This window comes from Equus asinus, chromosome 13 (genome assembly GCF_041296235.1).
Source record: "Equus asinus isolate D_3611 breed Donkey chromosome 13, EquAss-T2T_v2, whole genome shotgun sequence".
In the NCBI taxonomy this organism is placed as follows: Eukaryota; Metazoa; Chordata; class Mammalia; order Perissodactyla; family Equidae; genus Equus; species Equus asinus.
Window position 1 is genome coordinate 12,572,003 of NC_091802.1, and position 21,288 is coordinate 12,593,290.

The 21,288-nt window shown below is 51.1% G+C and overlaps 2 protein-coding genes across 8 annotated transcripts; one reads left to right on the forward strand and one right to left on the reverse strand.

Annotated features, from left to right (window-relative positions):
- Positions 1–524: 524 nt before the first annotated feature.
- C13H17orf114 (chromosome 13 C17orf114 homolog) lies at positions 525–1,656 on the reverse strand. The gene is made up of 2 exons (XM_044744377.2): positions 1,584–1,656; positions 525–822 (listed from the first exon to the last, which is right to left on the reverse strand). Exons 1-2 carry the CDS (start codon positions 1,654–1,656, stop codon positions 650–652), a joined length of 246 nt encoding a protein of 81 aa, XP_044600312.1. The 3' UTR covers positions 525–649.
- A 3,393-nt stretch (positions 1,657–5,049) lies between these two features.
- Positions 5,050–17,893, forward strand: PLD2 (phospholipase D2). Of its 7 annotated transcripts, none has more exons than XM_070482485.1 (25): positions 5,050–5,120; positions 6,030–6,139; positions 6,229–6,359; positions 6,463–6,605; positions 7,039–7,144; positions 7,239–7,304; positions 7,444–7,502; positions 7,638–7,730; positions 7,824–7,976; positions 8,446–8,595; positions 10,880–10,963; positions 11,102–11,180; positions 12,480–12,590; positions 12,786–12,956; positions 13,899–14,025; positions 14,215–14,333; positions 14,425–14,538; positions 14,675–14,779; positions 15,007–15,095; positions 15,203–15,316; positions 15,484–15,533; positions 15,811–15,945; positions 16,177–16,330; positions 16,708–16,822; positions 17,075–17,887. In XM_070482485.1, exons 2-25 carry the CDS (start codon positions 6,031–6,033, stop codon positions 17,297–17,299), a joined length of 2,802 nt encoding a protein of 933 aa, XP_070338586.1. In that variant the 5' UTR covers positions 5,050–5,120; position 6,030; the 3' UTR covers positions 17,300–17,887. The 7 variants fall into 7 exon arrangements, 6 of the variants coding, with proteins under 6 accessions (XP_070338586.1, XP_014716937.1, XP_014716935.1 ...); XM_014861451.3 differs by lacking the exon at positions 5,050–5,120 and adding an exon at positions 5,170–5,337; XM_014861449.3 differs by lacking the exon at positions 5,050–5,120 and adding an exon at positions 5,349–5,481 and having other exon boundaries at positions 17,075–17,893.
- The last annotated feature ends 3,395 nt before the right edge of the window (positions 17,894–21,288 follow it).

Below are 21,288 nucleotides of genomic sequence, written 5' to 3' on the forward strand. Positions count from 1 at the left end.
GAAAGGCCTTTCCTAATCACTTGGAATTTAAGAGATACCCTCCTCCACCCTGCTCTCACATTATTCTATTTAATTCTCCTCTTGGTGGCACTTATCACTATCTTGTACTGTCACGCTTATTTGTTTATTTATTGTCTACTTCCCCTACTAGAAAGTAAGGTCAGTGAGGAGAGAGAATTCTTTCTGTTTGGTTCACTGATATATCCTCAATGCCTGGCAGGCAGTGGACGCTTGCTATTTATTGAATGAATGTGCTCCCTAGCCCCATCTGCTGTCCTGCCTAGTCCCCAGCCTCTCCAGACTGCCATCGCCACACTCAACTCTGAAGGTTGATTTCAGCAAACTTACTTCCTGCTGGCCACAGGCGCTCTGCATTAGATCAGCTGCATCATATTTACCACTGCTGTGCCCTCACTCCCACCCCATGCTGCACATCCCGCCTCAGCCCTGTTAGCCAGCCCAGTGCCTTGGCCCCCGTCGACTCCCCCCACCAACACGCACACACATACGCACAGCATTTGGCAACTTTGAATATATTTAATAAGAAGGTCATGAGGGACCTGGGGGAGCCAGACACTGGGATCAGTGAGAAGTTGGGGGAAGGAAGGTTTCCAAGGCTTCCCGGAAGTTCAGCCCCTGCTTGTCCCCTTCAAATGGTGGAGTCATTGGCCGATGCCATGTCATGCAACTGGTGGCGGAAGGAGAGTCGGGCTTTCCTGCTGAAGTAGGCACCAGACCCTGGGGTGGGTATGCCCCCCTCAGCCACCATGGGGACTATAGCTGGACTGGGATCTGGATCTGGAGGGGCAGCTGGAGCTAGGCCTAAAAGGGAGATTGGAAGAGGAAGAAGGAAGTTGTGGGTCAGAGTCCCCCTTCCCTCCCCACCCAACACCCCCACCCAGTGAGGAGGAAAGAGGCTGGAGGACACCTGAGGGTCTGGGGGGTGAGCGTCAGTGGCATCAGCAGGGATAGGGAGAGGGGGTGTTGAGAGGGCAGGGCTGGCTTCACTGGCCTATGACCCTGCGCAGCCACACAGGGCCCCACACTCAGAAGGGCTCCCCGTGCTTGGTGTAATGCTCTGCTGTCACCATCTTGAAAGTGTTAAATTTTTTTTTTGAGGATTGGCACCTGAGCTAACATCTATTGCCAATCTTCTTCTTTTTTTTTTCCCTACTCCCCAAAGCCCCCTAGTACATAGTTGTATATTCTAGTTGTGAGTGCCTCTAGTTGTGGCATGAGACGCGGCCTCAGCATGGCCTGATGAGCGGTGCTGTGTCCATGCCCAGGATCCCAAACGGCGAAATCCTGGGCTGCCAAAGCGGAGCACACAAACTTAACTACTCCGTCATTGGGCCAGCCCCTGAAAGTGTTAATAATTTTTTAACAAGGGGTCCCTCTTCTCCATTTTGCACTGGGCCCTGCCAAGTATTTAGCCAGTCCTATGGGGAAGCGATAGATCCACCTCCTACGTGGGGAGACGGATTATCCTTTTCCCTTCACTGATTTGAGCATTTACCTTTCTTCCCAGTGCAGTTTGTCCATCTGCCTGGCAGCCCCCCTTTTTCCTCAGTTTCCCCCCATACCTGCTCCTCTTTCAGTCCCCCGCTGTCTCCGGCACCCACACCATGGGAAACACCATGCCCCCTTGAGACCCATCTCAACAATGGAGGAGACCAGGATGCTGGGAGTGGCCAGGAGGGCCTCAGGAGGAGGGGTGTGGTTTCCAAGCCCCCCCACTGTGGACAAAACTACCACTTAGCCTCAGACCGCCCGGTGATTATAGGCGGTGATTATAGGCGCCAGGAGATGGAAGGGGGAGAAGAGGGAGGAGGGTCGAGGTAGCGGAGGAATACCCCATTCAACACCTATCCTTTTGTGCCCCCTTAATTTGAGGGGTTCTCTCTGATCCCCACGGAGAAGCAGGAGGAGACTGGGAGGGGTGGCATGGCACAGGCAGTTGCAGTGAAAATTCATTGCAGCAATGCCGGACAACTTGGAGCCAGCCTGGACACTGCTGCGGAGTCATTTGTATTTTAGAATGAGAATTTAGAATGCCCAGGATGAAAAATTTTCAAGAATAGTCCATTTTTTTAGAACAGGAAACTTTACTAGTCAGAGAAATGTTATGTTCTCATTGAATGGTCTAGTAGTTCTTGTCCTCTTTTATGGAAAGTGTTGTAATTAATTAATTATGCTATGCCAGGTAGATTCTAGGCAGTTTTACATGTTGTCTCATTTAATGACATCAATGATCCTTTGAGGTAAGAGTTATGACTATCCTGACTTTACAGATGAGTAATCAGAGGCACTTAGAGTTTAGGTCAATTGCCCAAGGTCACACAGGCGGTTATCAGTAGAGCAGGAATTCAGCCCCACCCCCATCAGTCTGATCCCAGGGTTCACTCTGTTTGCTCCCACCCTGAGCTTCCCAAACATGTCCCTGGTAGGCACTGATGCCTTCACCCAGGTCTGGGGGTGTCTAGAGCACCCTAGCCAAGGACTCTAAATGCCCTCCACTAAGGCTGTGCAAATGCTGTATTATCATTCCCTAAGGGTGCCATGATGTGGGAAAGGTGGGGAAACACTGCTGACTACACTGTACCGCCTGACAGACAGAATTCTGTTTTTTGTTTTAAATTAAGTAAATGAAGTAAAAATTTACATACAATTTACTGCACACATCTTAGTGTACAGTTCTTTGTTTTGACAAGTGTACACACCCATGTAATCACCAGTCCAATCCAGATATAGGACATTTCTATCACCAAGTTCCCTTAGTATGCCCCTTTACAGTCAATCTTTTCCCCATCCCTGGCCACAGACAACTACTGATCTGATTTCCATCAAAATAGATTGGTTTGACCTGTTTCAGAAGTTTATATAAATGGAGTCATAGTATTACTCTTTTGTGTCTGGCTTCCTTTATCATAATGGTTTGTTGGAGGGCTTTTTTCCCCAAATCCCCCCAGTACATAGTTGTATATTTTTTAGCTGTGGGTCCTTCTAGTTGTGGCATGTGGGACACTGCCTTGGCATGGCTTGACAAACGGTGCCATGTCTGCGCCCAGGATCCGAACCAGTGAAACTGTGGGCTGCCGAAGCAGAGCATGCGAACTTAACCATTCAGCCACAGGGCCGGCCCCAATCATAATGGTTTTGAAATTCACCCATGCTATATGTATTAACAGTTTATTTGTTTGTGTTTTTTGTAACAACAGCTTTATTGAAACAGTCACATATCATAAAATTCACCTTTTTTTTTTGAGGAAGATTAGCCCTGAGCTAACATCCGCCACCAATCCTCCTCTTTTTTCTGAGGAAGATTAGCCCTGAGCTAACATCTGTGCCCATTTTCCTCTATTTTATATGTGGGATGCCTTCCACAGCATGGCTGGACAAGTGGTGCGTAGGTCCACGCCCGCGATCTAAACTGGTGAACCCCAGGCTGCTGAAGTGGAACGTGCAAACTTAATTGCTGCGCCACTCGGCCAGCCCAAAATTCACCTTTTTAAAGTATACGGTTCAGTGGTTTTTACTCTATTCACAGAGCTGTACAACCATCACAGTTAATTTTATAACATTTTCATCACCCTCAAAAGAAACCTTGTATCCATTAGTAGTCACTTTCCTGTCTTCCTTCTCCCCAGCTACTGGTAACCACTAATCAATTTTCTGTCTCTACTGACTTATTTATTCTGGACATTTCATATAACTGGAATCATACAATATGTGGTCCTTTGTGTCTGCCTTCTTTCACTTAGCATAATGTTTTCAAGGTTCATCCATGTTGTAGCATGTAATCAGTACATCAATCCACTTTATGGCTGAATAATATTCCATTGTAGGGATATACCACATTTTGTTTATCCCTTCAGTTGATGCACATTTGGGTTGTGTCTACCTTTCGGCTATTCAAATACTACTACTATGGACATTTGTGTACAAGCTTTTGTGTGGACATATGTTTTCAATACTTTTGGGTATATACTTAAACGTGGAATTGCTGGGCCATCTGGTAACTCTACATTTAACATTTTGAGAAGCTGTTTTCCAGGGTGGCTGCACCATTTTACACTTTATTAATTTTTATTGCTGAGTAATAGTCTATCTACCACAAACTAATCCAAATCAAAAATTTTTGCTCTTCAAAAGGCACCATTATTTTAAAAAGACAAGCCACATTCTGGGAGAAAATATTTGCAATACATATATCTGATAAAGGATTTGTATCCAAAATATAGAAAGAACTCTTATAATTCAATAGTAAGACAGACAACATGGTTTTTAAAAAGTTAGCAAAAGACAGACACTTTACAAAAGAAGATACACAAATGGCTGATAAGCACATGAAACATGGTCAACATCAGTAATCATCAGAGAAATGCAAATAGAACTGCAATGATATAATTACTATTTTACAGTTATTAGAATGACCAACATTAAAAAGATTGACTAGCAGATGTGAGCCATGTTGTGGACAAACTGGAACTACCATACATTGACTTTGGAAACGTAAAATGAAACAACCATTTTGGAAAACAGTTTGGCAGTTTCTTATAAAGTTGAAATACACTTAGTACATGACCCAGCAACTCCACTCCTAGCTATTTACCCAAAAGAAATTAAAACACATATCCACACCAAGACTTATACAGGAATGTTCGCAGGAGCTTTATTCACAGTGGACAAAAACTGGAAACAATCCTAATGTCCATCCTAAGAAGAGATAAAGAAATCTGTTTTAGAAAAAAAATGAAACATTTTGTCTTTTAGAATCTGAAAATTTTCCTGTTTCCCCCTAGCCTGTAAGTTCCAGGAGAGCAGTTCCACCATCGTCTTGTGCACTATTGTACGCTCAGTGTCTGGCACGCAAGAGCGCAATAAATGGTGAATGAATGGAAGAATGCAGGCTCGCGTAATTAATGAACTTGTGGCTGCCATCCCTTGGGCCTTTCATCATTCCTTCCATCTGCAAACATCTAGGCCAGGCCCCATGTGATTCGCAGCCGGCCCGAGAAGGGGGCACCCACAGAGCCCTGCCGCTGAGGCGCGTCCCGCCAGGGGCCCAGGCAGCACCAGCGGCCGGAAAGGGCCCGGGGGCCGCTCCGGAGCGAAGGAAGGTGCGCAGCGTCGAGAGCCCACAGGGCGGCGGCCGGGCGCTCTCGGACCGACCGCGCGGGACAGACCGACAGACCGCTGACGGCGCCCAGCGGTCGCACCGAGCGGACGCGGGGCCCCGCAGCGCCAGGGCGGACCCCCAACCAAGGGCGGCGCGCAGGACGCGGGGCGTGCCGAGGGCGGTGGGGGCGGGACAGGACAGACGAGAATCCCGCGGAGGTGAGGTCGGGGGCCGTCCCGCCCCCGAGGGCAGGCCCTGAATGCCGACCCCGCCCCGGGCCGCTGGGGCGTGAGCTCCGGCTGCGGCCCCGCTCTGCTGCCTCCGCTCGCGGACCCGCGCCGGCTCCGGCTGGGGCTGCCCGGGTGAGGGTTCCGGGGAGGGGGCGCCGCGGAGGTCCTGGCCCTGGGAACCGGGCGGGGACGGGAGTGGCCCTGGACTGCGCCTCCTGACTCAGCCGCACGCTCAGATTTCGGGCTTTCCTTCCCGGGTGGGGAGCGCGTAACTTCCTCATTCCCGCCTGGACCCCTTCTCCTGGCCAGCCGGGCCCGCCTTGAGCTCCGGCGGCTACGGTCCCCTTGCGACCCCCCGGGACCCCTTCCCCTGGCTTCTGCTCTGCCTCAGTTCGGGACCATCCGGGCCTGGCTGGGTCTTCCTCGGCGCCCTAGTTAAGGGACGGGAGGCGGGGCTCAGGGATCCTGAATGAAGGATTGCGGTAGGGGATGGAGGTTAGAGGCGGGTTGGTGGGGCGTTGCAGACCGGTGGGCCGTAATGAGAGAGAGGTTGGGAGTCATCGGGGTCCAGGTGGGTGGGGAAGAGGGGGACTTGTGGGAGATGGAGGGCCGTAGGGGTGGGAGGGAGGGCAGGGTTCTGCAGGGCAGATCACCTCCCTGAGGCCGCCCCATAATCCTAGGATGATGGCGACCCCCGTGAGCCTGTTCCCCTCTGGGGACGACCTGGACTCCAGCCAGTTACAGATGGAGCCCGATGAAGTGGACACTCTGAGGGAGGGAGAGGACCCAGGTACACAGGGAGGACGGCCCTCAGGAAGAGGAGGACCAGGGGGCTGAGAACTCCTGAGGTCTACATTCTTCCACTTTCTTTCCTTCCAGCTGACCGGATGCACCCCTTTCTGGCCATCTACCACCTCCAGCCTCTGAAAACGCACCCCTTGGTGTTTGCCGCTGGGGTCCCTGTCACAGCCCGGGTGGTGGGCACTGAAAGATACACCAGTGGATCCAAGGTGGCTGGGCTGGTTCCAGGGAGGGGGGTAATGGGAGGGCTGGCCAGAGTGGGGGGGCTGTGACCCAATCAGGGGACATCTATTCAGTTCTTCACACTCCCAGGTAGGAACCTGCACTCTGTATTCTGTCCAATTGACTCATGGCGACTTTACCTGGACAACCAAGAAGAAATTCCGTCATTTCCAGGAGCTGCATCGAGACCTTCTGAGACACAAAGTCTTGATGAGTCTGCTCCCTCTGGCTCGGTGAGGGGGACCGGACTGCTTCCTGTGAAGAGCAGGTGGCTCTCACCCTGTGGCAGCATGGGCTGTCACTGCCCCAACCCCCATCACTCCTTTCTGCCTGTCTCATCCCCAGGCCACAACCTTCTCTCCCCAGGTGCCGTCCTTCCCCAGCTCTGGCCACTGGGCCCCCTGCCCTGACCCCGGTTACCAGGAAACCTTCCCTACTCAGCTCTCCTTGTTCATGGTTCTGTGCCAGTATCTCGGCTGGGCTGCATGCCCAAAATACCCTTGGCAGCCTCCCCTCTTTTCTTGTCTCCATTCTCAAGGTAGGGGGCCTTCTTTCTGCCAGCTTCTAGGCCTCCTCCCCCATCCAAGACCCCATCTCCAGTGCTTCAGGAACCCAGGCACTCGGCCCCCCAGATCTTTCTTGACCCTCACCCCATCCCTTCCACAGTTTTGCCATTGCCCATCCTCCAGCCCGAGAGGCAGCCAACAGAGAGATGCCCTCTCTCCCCCGAGCAGGTCCTGAAGGCTCTGCCAGACATGCATCCAGCAAACAGGTGCGTCTGGGACCCCAGGTCCTCTGGGAAGGCGTTTGGTGTGCAAATGGCTCTGGTCCCATCTATCTCTCCCTATCTCCCATCTCTACTTTAGAAATACCTGGAGAATTACCTCAACTGCCTCCTGACCATGTCTTTCTACCGCAACTACCATGCCATGGTAAGGTCCAGGGTCTGGGTGCCTGTGTATTTGGAAGTGGGGCAGGATATTCAGACCCCCAAGGGGTAAAGGATCAGGGTCAGGGTCTGAGGGGCTGAGAGCCAAAGTCTCTCCTCTGAGCCTTTGTCTTGCTTTGCAGACGGAGTTCCTGGAAGTCAGTCAGCTGTCCTTTATCCCGGACCTTGGATGCAAAGGACTGTGAGTATCTGACACTCCTCCCCCAGCCGTCTGCAGACGTCTGGATCTCTCCCTGCCTAAGAATGGGGAAAGCAGTGCAGGGTGGGCTGGGGTCTGCATTCCTCATCCAGCATCTCTTCCTGATTCTCCCCACAGGGAGGGGGTGATCCGGAAGCGCTCCGGTGGCCACCGTGTTCCTGGCCTCACCTGCTGTGGCCGGGACCAAGTTTGTTACCGCTGGTCCAAGAGGTGAGACCTGGAGTACAGCAGCTGGGCAGTGGGTGGGGGTGAGGAAGGTGATCTCGAGGGCAGGGTGGAACGGATGGAGCCCTTCTGCTCCAGGTGGCTGGTGGTGAAGGACTCCTTCCTGCTGTACATGTGCCTCGAGACCGGCACCATCTCATTTGTTCAGCTCTTCGACCCTGGCTTCGAGGTGCAGGTGGGGAAAAGGAGCACAGAGGTACGGTACGGGGTCCGGATCGACACCTCCCACAGGTAAGGCCTCCCTGGTGTGGACCGCACCTAATGAGTGAAGAGCCAGCTGAGGGCCCTGAGTGGAGTTGAGTGGAAGAGACCAGGGAAGAAAGGAAGGCATTGCCACTCTCTTGAAGCCTGCCATGATTTGGAACCAGGGAACTAGTTTAGCCAGATGCTTGAGACTGCTCTTAGAGTCTGGGTTCAGAGAAAGGGGGTTGAATATAAGCTTGGAGGAGGGACTCTTGATGTAAAAGAAAAGAAACTCCATTCATTTATTCTTTCAGCAAACCTGAGTGTCTGGCACAATACTAGGTGCCTGGGACCCAACTGTGAAAATGCAGATAATATGCCCTGTCCCCATGGAGTCGTGAATTAGGGACTAAGGGAGGAAGTGGGAAAGAGGTGATAGCTAAAGTAGGGAGGTTTCTGAGCTGCGCTAGAGGAATGGAGGGGGAGGATTGTGGTCCATCTCCTTGTTCCTGTCCAGGTCCCTGATTCTCAAGTGCAGCAGCTACCGGCAGGCGCGGTGGTGGGCCCAGGAGATCACTGAGCTGGCCCAGGGCCCGGGCAGAGACTTCCTACAGCTGCACCGGCATGACAGCTATGCTCCTCCTCGGCCTGGGACTTTGGCCCGGTGGTGAGACACTGATGTCCCTTCTGAGCTTGTCTGTGGCCTTCATGACCCCCTTGGTGTTCTCTGAGTCCTTGATCCTCTTTTATGTCCTCTGACCCCTTCTGACCTCAATAACCTCCCCCTTTGACTTCTTGAATCTCCTTAACCCTCTGACCTCTTTAACTACACTGATCTCTCTGATCTTTCTAACCCTCAGACTTGGTAATCTCCTTTGACCCCTGACCTCTCTGACCTCCTGTCACATTTCGAACCCTCTTTTACCACACTGACCCTCTCTGTTCTCTGTGATCTCCTCAAATCTCTCTGATTTATCAGTTCATGCAACAAAGATTTTCTAAGCATCTACCATGTGCCAGGTCCAGTGACAGGAATAAGACACAAGCCAGTAGGTGATTCAATCATGAAACAATGGGAGCTCGCCCGAGTGGTGGTAGATCCAGGGGACTGAGCACAGAGGAGGGGCATCTGCCCCGCGTGGGGATGTCGAGAATGACTCCCAGAGGCAGTAATCCTGAGGTTGCCTTAGCAAGATAAAGAATATGGAGAAGGGCGGTCAGTGCAGAGAAGTTAGAAATAGCCTGGCGTGTTTGGGAACCACAGGACCGAATGTTGTTGCCACGTGACGAGGAGCAGCCAGAGGAGTCTGGGAGTGGGCCGCCCCTGCTGAGCCCTGAGCACTGAGCTGTGGAGGTTGACCTTCATCATAGGCAGGGGGGAATCAGGGAAGGAATATTTTTCTTAGAGGTGGTGTTGGGTTATTTGTTTTTTGTTTTTTTTTGAGGAAGATTAGCCCTGAGCTAACTGCTGCCAATCCTCCTCTTTTTCTGAGGAAGACTGGCCCTGAGCTAACATCCGTGCCCATCTTCCTCTACTTTATATGTGGGACGTCTGCCACAGCATGGCGTGCCAAGCGGTGCCATGTCTGCACCCGGGATCCGAACCGGTGAACCCCGAGCTGCAGAAGCGGAATGTGCGCACTTAACCGCTGCGCCACTGGGCCGGCCCCAAGTTATTTTTTTAACATGGGAACTAATAATAGCTAATACTTACGTAGCACTTACTGTGTGCCAGGAACCGTTCTAAGTGTTTTCTGTGTGTTAACTTATTGAATCCTCACAGCAAGCTTAGGGGGCGGGTATGGCTATCTCCATTTTACAGATGAGAGAACTGACGCACTGAGAAGTTGAGTAACTTGCCCAGGGTCACACACCTTGTAAAGAGTGAAAGAATTCCCATCCAGGCAGGCTGGGTCAAGAGCTTGCTCTGAACTCTCATACTAGACTGTTAGTTATTAAAAAGACAAACAATATGGAAACAATTAAATAAAAAATTAAAGTTCCCACTCATTGCACAACCCTTTCTCCCCCAGCCCTTCTTCCCTACCCTCCCTCCCAGCAATCCCATTTCTCCTCCCAGAAGTAACCCTGGCAACAGTTTGATCTTTACCCTCCCAGACCTTTTCCTGCATATTTTCAAATGCTTCTGCGTGTATGTTGCTTTCCGATTCAACATAAATAAGATCATGCACTCTCTTCTGTGACTTATTCCTTCACTTAATAAATGTGTTAGAGATTAGGCGTTTAGATTATTTCCTATTTTTCACTCTTATCAATGATGCTGTGATGAACATAATCTTTGCCTAAGCATTTAATAGGATCTTTTCCTAGGATTAGATTTACTATGTGCATTTAATGGTATTGAGGTATATGCATTTAATATTCTGATAGATACTGCCAAATTGTCCTCTAAAAAGGCAATAATCAAGGTATATTCCTATAGTCTGTGAGAATGCTCACTTCCCTATATGCTAATATTGAATGTTACCACTGATTTTAATTTTTGCCAATCTAATGAATTAAACTGTTTCATTTTAGTATAAATTTCCTTGTTTAGTAGTGAAATTGAACATCTTTCCCTATAGTTAACTATTGATTTCCTCTGTAAACTGTCAGTTCTTAATCTGAGGCTTCAGATTCTCTGCTCATTTTTCAGTTGGCTTATATGTCTCTTTCGTATTGATTTGTTGACACTCTTTATGTATGATGTATTAATCCTCCCAATCTTTAGTCATTTTCTTTAGTTTATTGTGTCTTTTGTAATTTTTAATTTTATTTAGCTCATACTGACAAATTTATCTATCCCACTTTGATATATCTAATACCATCTGACCTCTCTGATCACTCTTGATCTATTGTCACCTCTGACCCATGACTGTCCTCCGGTCTTCACTCTCCAGAACTTTCTGGCTTCTGACTCCCCTGACCTCCTTGGCTTGGCCTCCCCTCAGGTTCGTGAATGGGGCAGGTTACTTTGCTGCTGTGGCAGATGCCATTCTTCGAGCTCGAGAGGAGATTTTCATCACAGACTGGTGGTGAGTCGGGGAAAAGCCCAAGCAAGAAGGGGCAGGATAGGGCCTGTAGCAGATCAGCTGAGGGTCAGAGGAGGGGTGGCAGGAGAGGAGTGGCCGGTTGTTTGGAGCTTAGCCCTCACCCCCTGCCCTGAATCCCAGGTTGAGTCCTGAGATGTACCTGAAGCGTCCGGCCCATTCAGATGACTGGAGACTGGACATTATGCTCAAGAAGAAGGCGGTGAGGAGAGTGGTCAGGCTGCAGAGGAGTTGGGGTGGGGTTGTCTGTGGGTGGAGGTTGGTTGGAAGGGACTGCGGCATGGGGGAAGGTAGGGAATCTGAGGCTTCAGGGGGAGGAAGCATGCCCATCCTGGCTCAGTGTCCAGCAAGCATAACCTCTACCTCTTCCTTAAGGAGAACTGACACCTCCCTCTTCGTGCTCCTCTTCTGCCTGGTATAGACTTCTCTCCCAGCTAACTTATTATGTTAACTGGGCATGTACATGTCTATCTCTCCCACTGGACTGATAACATCAGTAGTTCCAGTACGAGGCACAGTGTCTGCCATGTTGGGAGCACCCATAGATGTTAATGGACAGGAGGATGATGGAGAGTGAGTGGGTGAGTGGATGGATAGATGATGGAAAGGGAGATGGATAGGGGCTGGCCTGGTGGTGCAGTGGTTAAGTTCACGCGTTCTGCTTCGCTGGCCCAGGGTTCGCCGGTTCGGATCCCCAGGGCACTGCTTGTCAAGCCATGCTGTGGTAGGCATCCAACATATAAAGTAGAGGACGATGGGCATGAATGTTAGCTCAGGGGTCAGTCTTCCTCAGCAAAAAGAGGAAGATTGGCAGTAGATGTTAGCTCAGGGCTAATCTTCCTCAAAAAAAAATTTTTTTTAATAAAAAAAGAATTAAAAAAAAAAAGAGGGTCGGCCCAGTGGCACAGCGGTTAGGTTCACACGTTCTGCTTCTCGGCGGCCTGGGGTTCGCCAGTTTGGATCCCAGGTGTGGACATGGCACCACTTGGCAAAGCCATGCTGTGGTAGGCATCCTACCTATAAAGTAGAGGAAGATGGACACGGATGTTAGGTCAGGGCCAGTCTTCCTCAGCAAAAAGAGGGGGATTGGCAGTAGTTAGCTCAGGGCTAATCTTCCTCAAAAAACAAAGAAAAGAAAAAAGAAAAAAAAAGAAAGGGAGATGGATGGAAGGATATGAGGTTGGAAAAGTGGATCAATAGGAGGGTGAGTGGGTAGATGGGCGTATGATAGATGGTAGATAAGTAAATGGTTGGGAAGATGGATGGATAGATAATGATAGGTAGGTGGGTAGATGTGCGGTTGGATGAGAGGGTGAGCAGGTAGTTGACATTCAATCTAAGTTTGCTGTAAGCATCAAGGCAGGGTGTAAGTGGCAGAACATAGAGGCTCTCCAGGCAGGGTGGAGGGACATACAGGAATCCTGAGCATGGGGAAGGGTTTGGAAGGGTGGAAAGAGGCTGTTCTGGGAGAAGCATTAGGATCTGATTCCCTCACCACCAGGAGGAGGGTGTCCGTGTGTCCGTACTGCTGTTTAAGGAAGTGGAGTTGGCCTTGGGCATCAACAGTGGCTATAGCAAGAGGGTTCTGATGCTGCTGCACCCCAACGTAAAGGTGACTCTCAGGCCTCGGAGACCCCTCCCACACTCCAGCCTGCCTCCCCACACTTGCCTATTCCCTCCACCCTCTCTTTCCTTAAACAAACGTGTCATCCTGTCTCATCCTTCTATCTTCCCATTCTCCCTCCCAACACCTCCTGTCTTCACTCATCTATGCCCACCTTCACGAACTCCTCCATACCTGCTCCAGGTGATGCGCCACCCAGACCAGGTGACACTGTGGGCCCATCATGAGAAGCTCCTGGTAGTGGACCAAGTAGTGGCCTTCTTGGGGGGGCTGGACCTTGCCTATGGCCGCTGGGATGACCTGCACTACCGACTGACTGACCTTGGGGACTCCTCTGGATCAGCTGCCCCACAGGTAATCCCCCAAGGCCTTCCTGGTTCCCCCAAACTCAGCTAACCCAAATCTACACCTCTTCCCAGCTCCAGCCTTCCCCCTCCAGTCATTCCAAGCACTACCCACGCCAGAGTTCCTTGGCCTTTCTGGCACCTCAAGAACCCACTTTGAAGATACTATGACTCAGTCCCTTCCCCATTTCCACAACACCACCCCCCATTCTGTTACCACCCAAAGGGGGTCATCTGCCCACCTCAAGACATGTCAGCATTCCAGAGGCAAGGTGGTAGGAGAGAGAGGGTTTTATTACAGCTCGCTAACAAGGGGGAAGATGGCTGACTAATGTCAGAAGGGACCATCTTACAGAACAAAGACTACAGGCCAGTTATATAGAGGGTTGGTCTCTGGATGAGGGAGGCATCTGGTCTCTGGGGGGGCAGACATTTGGTCCAAGTTTCTGATAATCTTTTGTTTTACTGGATATGCATCAGAGACTGGAGCACTACACCCTGATCTTTCGGTTGTCATTGATGATGGCTATCAGCATAGACTCTGCCTGGGGCTCATCACATTCCTAAGGAACTCAAAAGAACAAAGTTATTTACTTATAGTGGCTGGGAGGGGCCATGGAATCTACAGAGCATGTCTATCTCCTGGAAGGTGCATATCCAGCTGGGTTAGTTAATCAAAGGTCATTCAAAGTTACAGTGTGGTTTCTTTTCTACAATATGGCTTCCCTTATGGCAACCTTGTGTTGAGCCCATATCTATTCCTCCAGGGATGTCAAATGCAGCTGAAGGGGAGGGCTGGGGAAGCAAACTCTCTCTGTTTCATTCTTACTCTGTGTCTCTCTTGTGTGTCTGTCTCACACTTTTTCAGTGTTCCTATCTTCTCTTTGGCCCTGGCTCTGTATGGCCTCCATGACCTCTCCTTGCCCCTGGCTGGGGTCTGTTCCCCCTGCAGCCTCCCACCCCGTGCTCAGACTCTTCAGACACCCCAGACCTCTCTCACAACCAACTCTTCTGGCTGGGCAAGGACTACAGCAATCTTATCACTAAGGACTGGGTGCAACTGGACCGGCCTTTTGAGGGTGAGGGTCCCCCTCCTCCAAAGACCCTGAGAGCTGGGACCAGGGGTAGAAGTTGGGGCTGAGACTGAGAATGGGATGAGCTGGGTCGGGATAATGCAGCCTTTCCTCTGGGCAGCTCCTCCTCCCCCCTGTCCCAAGTGTTCCCAAGAGACCATCCCTGACCTCTCTTGACTCTCCTGGGACCCCCAGATTTCATTGACAGGGAGACCACACCCCGCATGCCATGGCGGGACGTTGGGGTGGTCATCCACGGCCCACCCGCCCGGGACCTTGCCCGACACTTCATCCAGCGCTGGAACTTCACCAAGGTGCTCACCCCCTCCTGTAGGGGCTGGAGGGTGGGAAAGAGGCAGGGGCAGCTCGCCACCTCCCACTGACTCTACCATCCCTCCACCTCAGACTACCAAGGCCAAGTACAAGACACCCATGTACCCCTACCTGCTGCCCAAGTCCACCAGCACTGCAAACCAGCTCCCCTTCATGCTCCCGGGGATGCAGTGCGCCACTGTGCAGGTGAGGCTCCCCACTTCAGCCTGCCATCTCCCCACTTCCTTCAGCCACCACCTCAGCCCACTCTCCCTGACCTGAGAGCCCCCCAGACTCCTCCTCTCCCAGGGTCTGAAACCACGTCGTATTCGCCATCCCCCAGGTCTTGCGGTCAGTGGACCGCTGGTCAGCGGGGACTTTGGAGAACTCCATCCTCAATGCCTACCTGCACACCATCAGGGAGAGCCAGCACTTCCTCTACATTGAGGTCGGCCTTGGGGTAGAGAGCGGGGAGGGCATGGAGGGATGTTGCAGGAGAGAGATGTAGGAAGTCAGTGGGATCAGTCTTGAGGGCTGGTATAGTGGGGCCTGGAGAAATGCAGAAGCCTGGGGCCAGGGCCTGGAGCCTGGGGGTAGGGACATGGCCGGGAGCCTGAGGGCAGGGGCAGGGGCCAGGGCCAGGCTGCTGATGTATCTCTTTGGTGCCTGCCCTAGAATCAGTTCTTCATTAGCTGCTCAGATGGGCGGACGGTTCTGAACAAAGTGGGCGATGAGATTGTGGACAGAATCCTGAAGGCCCACAAGTAAGGTGGACTGGCAGGAGGTGGGGGGACTGTGGGCATGGCTTAAACCCATCTGGAGGGTGGAGCTTTGGGGACAGGTCACACCTCTGACTCTGCCCCCTCCTCAGACAGGGGCAGTGCTTCCGGGTCTACGTGCTTTTGCCCCTGCTCCCCGGGTTTGAGGGTGACATCTCCACAGGTGGTGGTAACTCCATCCAGGCCATTCTGCACTTCACTTACAGGTGACCCCCTCAGCCAGACTCTGCCTCTCTGTGGCCTCATCCCACTCGTGTCCCCATCCTGACTCTGTCCTGATCCCTTCCTGCTGGACTTGTGAGATCTATCTCTCTCCTGGCATCCCCACTCCCTCCTCCAGCCTCCACCTCCCTCACTGGTTCTTTTCCCTCAGGACTCTGTGTCGTGGGGAATATTCAATCCTACATCGCCTCAAAGCAGCCAGTGAGTGCTAGGGGCTGGGGGATGAGCTCTGGAACCCTGCAGAGGGGGAGACTGGGGAGCTGGAGGCCACAGGGGTGGAGAGAAGGAGGCTGTCATTCTTGCATGCCTCTGGGACTATTGCCCTGAGACCATTGGTGGGCTTTCACCACAGGGAAAATTATATAGACTAGGCTCTACAGGGCTTCTGAACTGAGGAGATAGGTGGGACAGGGCTCCATCTGCACACGGAGGGCACCTCTCACCTCACTCCCCTCACCCCCATCTCTCTTACTCACAGTGGGGACAGCATGGCGGGACTATATATCCATCTGTGGGCTTCGTACACACGGAGAGCTGTGCGGGCACCCAGTCTCAGAGCTCATCTATATCCACAGCAAGATGCTCATTGCGGATGACCGGACAGTCATCATTGGTCAGTGCTGGATCTGGGCCCCTGGCAGCAAGAGGAGGGTGGGGAGGGGTGAGGCAGAGGTAGCCTGGGGCAATGGGATGAAAGGGGATGACCAGACTGCAGCTGAGGCCCAGTTGGGAATGGAGACCAAAGAAGGTGTATTGCCCACAGGCCGGTGCTCTGGTAGAGGTGATGGGGGTGAGGGGTCCCCCTGGATCCAGACAGACACAGTGTGTCCCACACCCACCCCAGGTTCCGCAAACATCAATGACCGGAGCTTGCTAGGGAAGCGGGACAGTGAGCTGGCCGTGCTGATCGAGGACACAGAGATGGAGCCATCCCTCATGGACGGCGTGGAGTATCAGGCGGGCAGGTTTGCCCTGAGTTTGCGGAAGCATTGCTTCAGGTAGAGCCAGGGTGGGGTGCTATAAGGTGGGGAGAGGAAGTCGGGGGTGGGGGAGTCCTGCCTTTTGAGCAGGTATGAGGACTGCTTAGATTTCCCAGTAGGAAGACTAACCCAGTTTACGGTACCAGCAAAGTAGGGATACCAAAAAATGAGAGACAAGCATTTTAAAGATAATTTAGTATATATATATTTTTTAAAGCATCAAAGTAGTTGCCAAAGTTGAGACAAATTAAAGCTCTGTTGGACTCTTTTGGCTTACTTTACTGTTTCACATTGTATCTATTTTGAATGGCCTGGGTAGGCACAACACAACTTTTCTGCATTGGAGTTCTCTAAGGATCTTAATCTAGCCCCGCTGGGACTCCTTTCTCCTGTAGTGTGATTCTTGGGGCAGCTGCCCGGCCAGACCTGGATCTCCGAGACCCTATCTGTGATGTCTTCTTCCAGTTGTGGCAAGACACAGCGGAGAGCAATGCCAATATCTATGAGCAGGTGGGCACTGAGGGGGGCTGCCTATGAGAAATTCTTGGCTTATCTTGTTCCGGCTGGGATGGAGAAAAGCCCCACCACACAGCCCTTCTTAGAAGGGGGATGAGGGTCTGGGGGGCATATTAAGGGATTCAGCGGCTCAAGGTCAGTGTCACGGGAATTGATATGGGGAGTGAGGGCATCCAGCCCAGTTGGACTTGGACTCTTGGCAGAGTCTCCCTAAGCCCTATTGGCTTCCATGTCTGCCATCCACAGATCTTCCGCTGCCTGCCGTCCAATGCCACACGTTCCCTGCGGGCACTCCGGGAGTATGTGGCCGTGGAGCCTCTAGCCACAGTCTGCCCTCCTTTGGCCCGGTCTGAGCTCACCCAGGTCCAGGGACACCTGGTCCACTTCCCTCTCAAGTTCCTGGAGGATGAGTCTTTGCTGCCCCCTCTGGGTAGCAAGGAGGGTGTGATGCCCCTAGAAGTGTGGACGTAGCTGTGGCTCCACCCAGGAGAGATCACCAGACACTGGGCTCCACTGGATTTGGCTCCCTGCCTCCTAACTCTGAGGACTGAGGGCAGTGCCCTTTGAGACCTGTGGGAGCAAGCATCCCTGGAGGGGACGAGAGAAGTCACAGAGGATCCTGTCTTGAGAAGCAGCCAAAGAGGACACTCCCAACCCTGGGCCAGGGAGGCGGGAGAGGGCCTCAGAGAAGTTCATCCTCCCCGCCGCCCAGTTCAAACCACTGCCTCCGGGGAGAAGCGTAACTCCTGCCAGGACGCCTGGGACAAGCCTCTTACTCCAGGAGGAGCAGGCTCTGCCCTGGGTCTTTCCATCTCTCCCTTCTTCCTGCTGCCCTGGAACCCCCTCCCTGCCCCAGGGTCTCTCCCAGCCCATTGCTGCCAAGGTGGAGGGAAGGATGAAGCCACTCCTGGCTTCAGCCCCCACCGTGGGGAGGGGTTGTTGTGGGGGGTACACACTAACTCCCTCCACCAGCCTGCTGACAGACACTAACTTTGTATCAGTTCAATAAGCATTTCGTAAATAAAAGCATAGAAAAGGTCCCTGTGCCTCTCCCTCACCAAACTGAATGCTTGTCTCAGCCTCTCCCCTACCCCCCCACCCCCCACATAGTGCCAGATGCCTTCACCTTCTCTCCACCCGACTCCTGTCCTCTTTCTGCTGCTTCATCTCTGCTCTACTTGTCTGTGGCTTCAGGAGCTCGATCACCTAGCTGCTGGGAGGAGAAGGTGTTCACACAGGGCTGCCTGGGGAGAAGGAAAGGCAGGGTCAAATCCCGACACCTGGAGACCCAGGAGGGAGGTCCACGGAGAAGGGCCTGGAGGGGCTGCTTCTTGTTCCTCAAGTGACAGTGCAGGAGAGGCTTAGGGAAGCCCCTTTGGGAGTGGTTAAGGGTACAGGCTTGAGGGCAGGAAGAACTGGGCCCAAATCCTGGACTTGTCACTTATTACCTAGGTGACATTGTCAAGTCACATCACTTCTCTGGGCCTCGGTGGTCCCAACTGGGAAATGGGAATAATACTTGCATAACTGGCTTGTGCAAAGATTCAGTCGCGGGCTTAAACATTTATTGAGCACCTGCTATTTGCCAGACACTGTTCTAGACTCACAGAAGTGAGTACAACAGAGCCTCCCCCCGCCTCATGGGGCGCTTTCGCACTTCGGCACGTATATGGTGGAGCTTCACTCTCCAGGACAGTAGCTGCTAGCCACGTTTGGCTATTTACATTTAAATTAATTGAAATTAGAAATAATTAAAAATGTAGTTCCTCACTTGCACTAGCCACATTTCAAGAGCTCGGTAGCCACTTGTTGCTAGTGGCTAGCATACTGGACAGTGTAGGTATAGACCATTTCCATCATTCCACAAAATTCGATTGCTTGGTGCTGCTCCAGAGGGAGAGAGAAAATAAATGGTATTATCTACGAGAGTGTACAGCACACACTGGTTTGAAGAGGGTTACCTCCCAGTGTGGGTGGAGAGAAGGGGATAACAGAGGGGGAGGCAGAGCTCTTCAGGTGAATTGGTGGCTTTTATTTCTTAAGCTGAGTGGTGGGTACAGGAACATATATATATTCATATCTTTTTGCAATTAGAACAAAGTTTAGCACAGGTCCTGGCTCTTGCCCTTCATTCTCCTAACCTCACTCTCAGTCTCAGAATTGATGACAGGAGCAGGAAGAAACAGGGGAGTAGAGCGAGGAGTACTGGAAGCCTTCCTGGAAGAGGGGTGTGCAGTGGATGATGACAAGGGAAGAGGGGAGGCTGGTGTCTTGCCCCCATCCTCTCTTTTGAGTCCAGCCCTCCACTCCTCTGAAGAAGACACTTCCACACAAGAAATCTCCCCTCCTGCATATAGCAGTCCCCTGGCACTAATTGGCATTCTGCTAATGAGCCTCCTTGTCAGCACTAAGTGCCTCTTTCCCTAGGGGACTGTCACCTCATTAAGCGAGGAGTGGGGCAGAGGCAGCAGCTGCCCCAGGCTGGGCCCAAGGCTGAGTTGGCTTCTGCTTCACACTGTCGGTTGGTCTGTCTGCCCCCACCCTGCCTCCTTATTCCCGAAGTTTCTTGAATGGAGGCCACCACAGTGCTGGGGGAAAAGCTGTAGGTTTGGAATCAGAAGAGTTAGCTCGAGACCCAGGAGGAAGAAAAGGAATCCAGCCTCCCAAGGAGGATGGACGATCCTGAGGGTGACTGGGCCTGTGCAAAATGTTCATTCATCCCCCAGGGGTCCTAAAATTTGACTTACTTTTAATATTTTAAATTTTCTTGATGGCTGATCCAGGGCTTCCTCCACCACATTGTCTCTCTTTAAGTTTTGTTTTGATTTGTTTTTTTGAGGAAGGTTAGCCCTGAGTTAACTGCTGCCAATCCTCCTCTTTTTGCTGAGGAACACTGGCCCTGAGCTAACATCCATGCCCTTCTTCCTCTACTTTATATGTGGGACACCTACCACAGCATGGCATGCCAAGCGGTGCCATGTCCACACCCGGGATCCGAAACAGCGAACCCCGGGCCACTGAGAAGCGGAACGTGCGCACTTAACCTTAAAACAATTACACATATACAGTAGTCTCCCTTTATCTGTGGTTTCACTTTCTGTGGTTTCAGTTAACCACGGTCAACCACGGTCCAAAAATATTAAATGGAATATTCCAGAAATAAACAAGTCATAAGTTTTAAATTGTACACCATTCTGAGTAGCATGATGAAATCTTGCACCATCCCACTCTGTCCAGCCCTGGACGTGAATCATCCCTTTGTCCAGCGCATCCATACTGTACACGCTACCCACCCGTTAGTCACTTAGTAGCCGTCTCAGTTATCAGATTGACGGTAGTGGTATCACAGTGTTTGTGTTCAAATAACACTTATTTAACTTAATAATGGCCCCAAAGCTCAAGAGTGGTAATGCTGGCAATTGGGATATGCCAAAGAGGAGTCATAAAGTGCTTCCTTTAAGTGAAAAGGTAAAAGTTCTCGATGTAATAAGAAAAAAAATTCTATGCTGAGGTTGCTAATCTATGCTACAGTAAGAACAAATCTTCTATCCAAGAAATTGTGAGAAGGAAAAAGAAATTCATGTTGGTTTTGCTTAAACTGTAAAAAATATGGCCACAGTACGTGATAGGTGCTTAGTTAAGATGGAAAAGGCATTAAGTTTGTGGGTGGAAGACACGAACAGAAAACGTGTTCTGACTGATGGCAACGTGTTGCACCAGACAGCTTTGAGCCTATACGGAGGCTTCAGCAAGAGATCCTCTGAATTGAGTGACACAAAGCCAATCACTGCAAGTAAGAGATGGTTACAGATTCAGGAATAGGTTTGGACTGAAAGAGAAAGAGACTACATTCACACAACTTTTATTACACTATATATTGTTATAATTTTTCTATTTTATTGGTAGTTACTATTATTAATCTCCTACTGTGCCTAATTTATAAATTAAACTTTATTATAGGTATGTCTGTATACATAGGAGAAAACATAGTATATATATAGGGTTCAGTAGTTTCAGGCATCCACTGGGGGTCTTGGAATGTACCCCCTGTGGATAAGGGAGATACGTTCCCCTTTCGGGGGATAGGAGAAAGGACCCTCATGCATCCATACTCCATACTCCAGCTTCAGTAATTATCAGCACAGGGCCAATCTTGTTTCTCTACCTTCCACACCCCACAAATTACACTGCCTCTTAGGTTTGAGTGATCATTTATCCTATCCCTGTGATCTTAATTTGCTTATTCATTGATTCAGCATCTCCTTATTAAACACTGCCTACGAGTCAGGTGTTAGTAAATTTATTAAAGACCTAGGATACACCAAGTGCTTTACATAGCTAATTTTAGTTTACCCTAACCTCCCTCTTATTATTCCTGTTTTACAGATTGAGCCTGAATTGAGCCTCAGAGAGATTAATGACTTGCCCAAAGCACTAACTTCAAATTCTGTGTTTTCTTC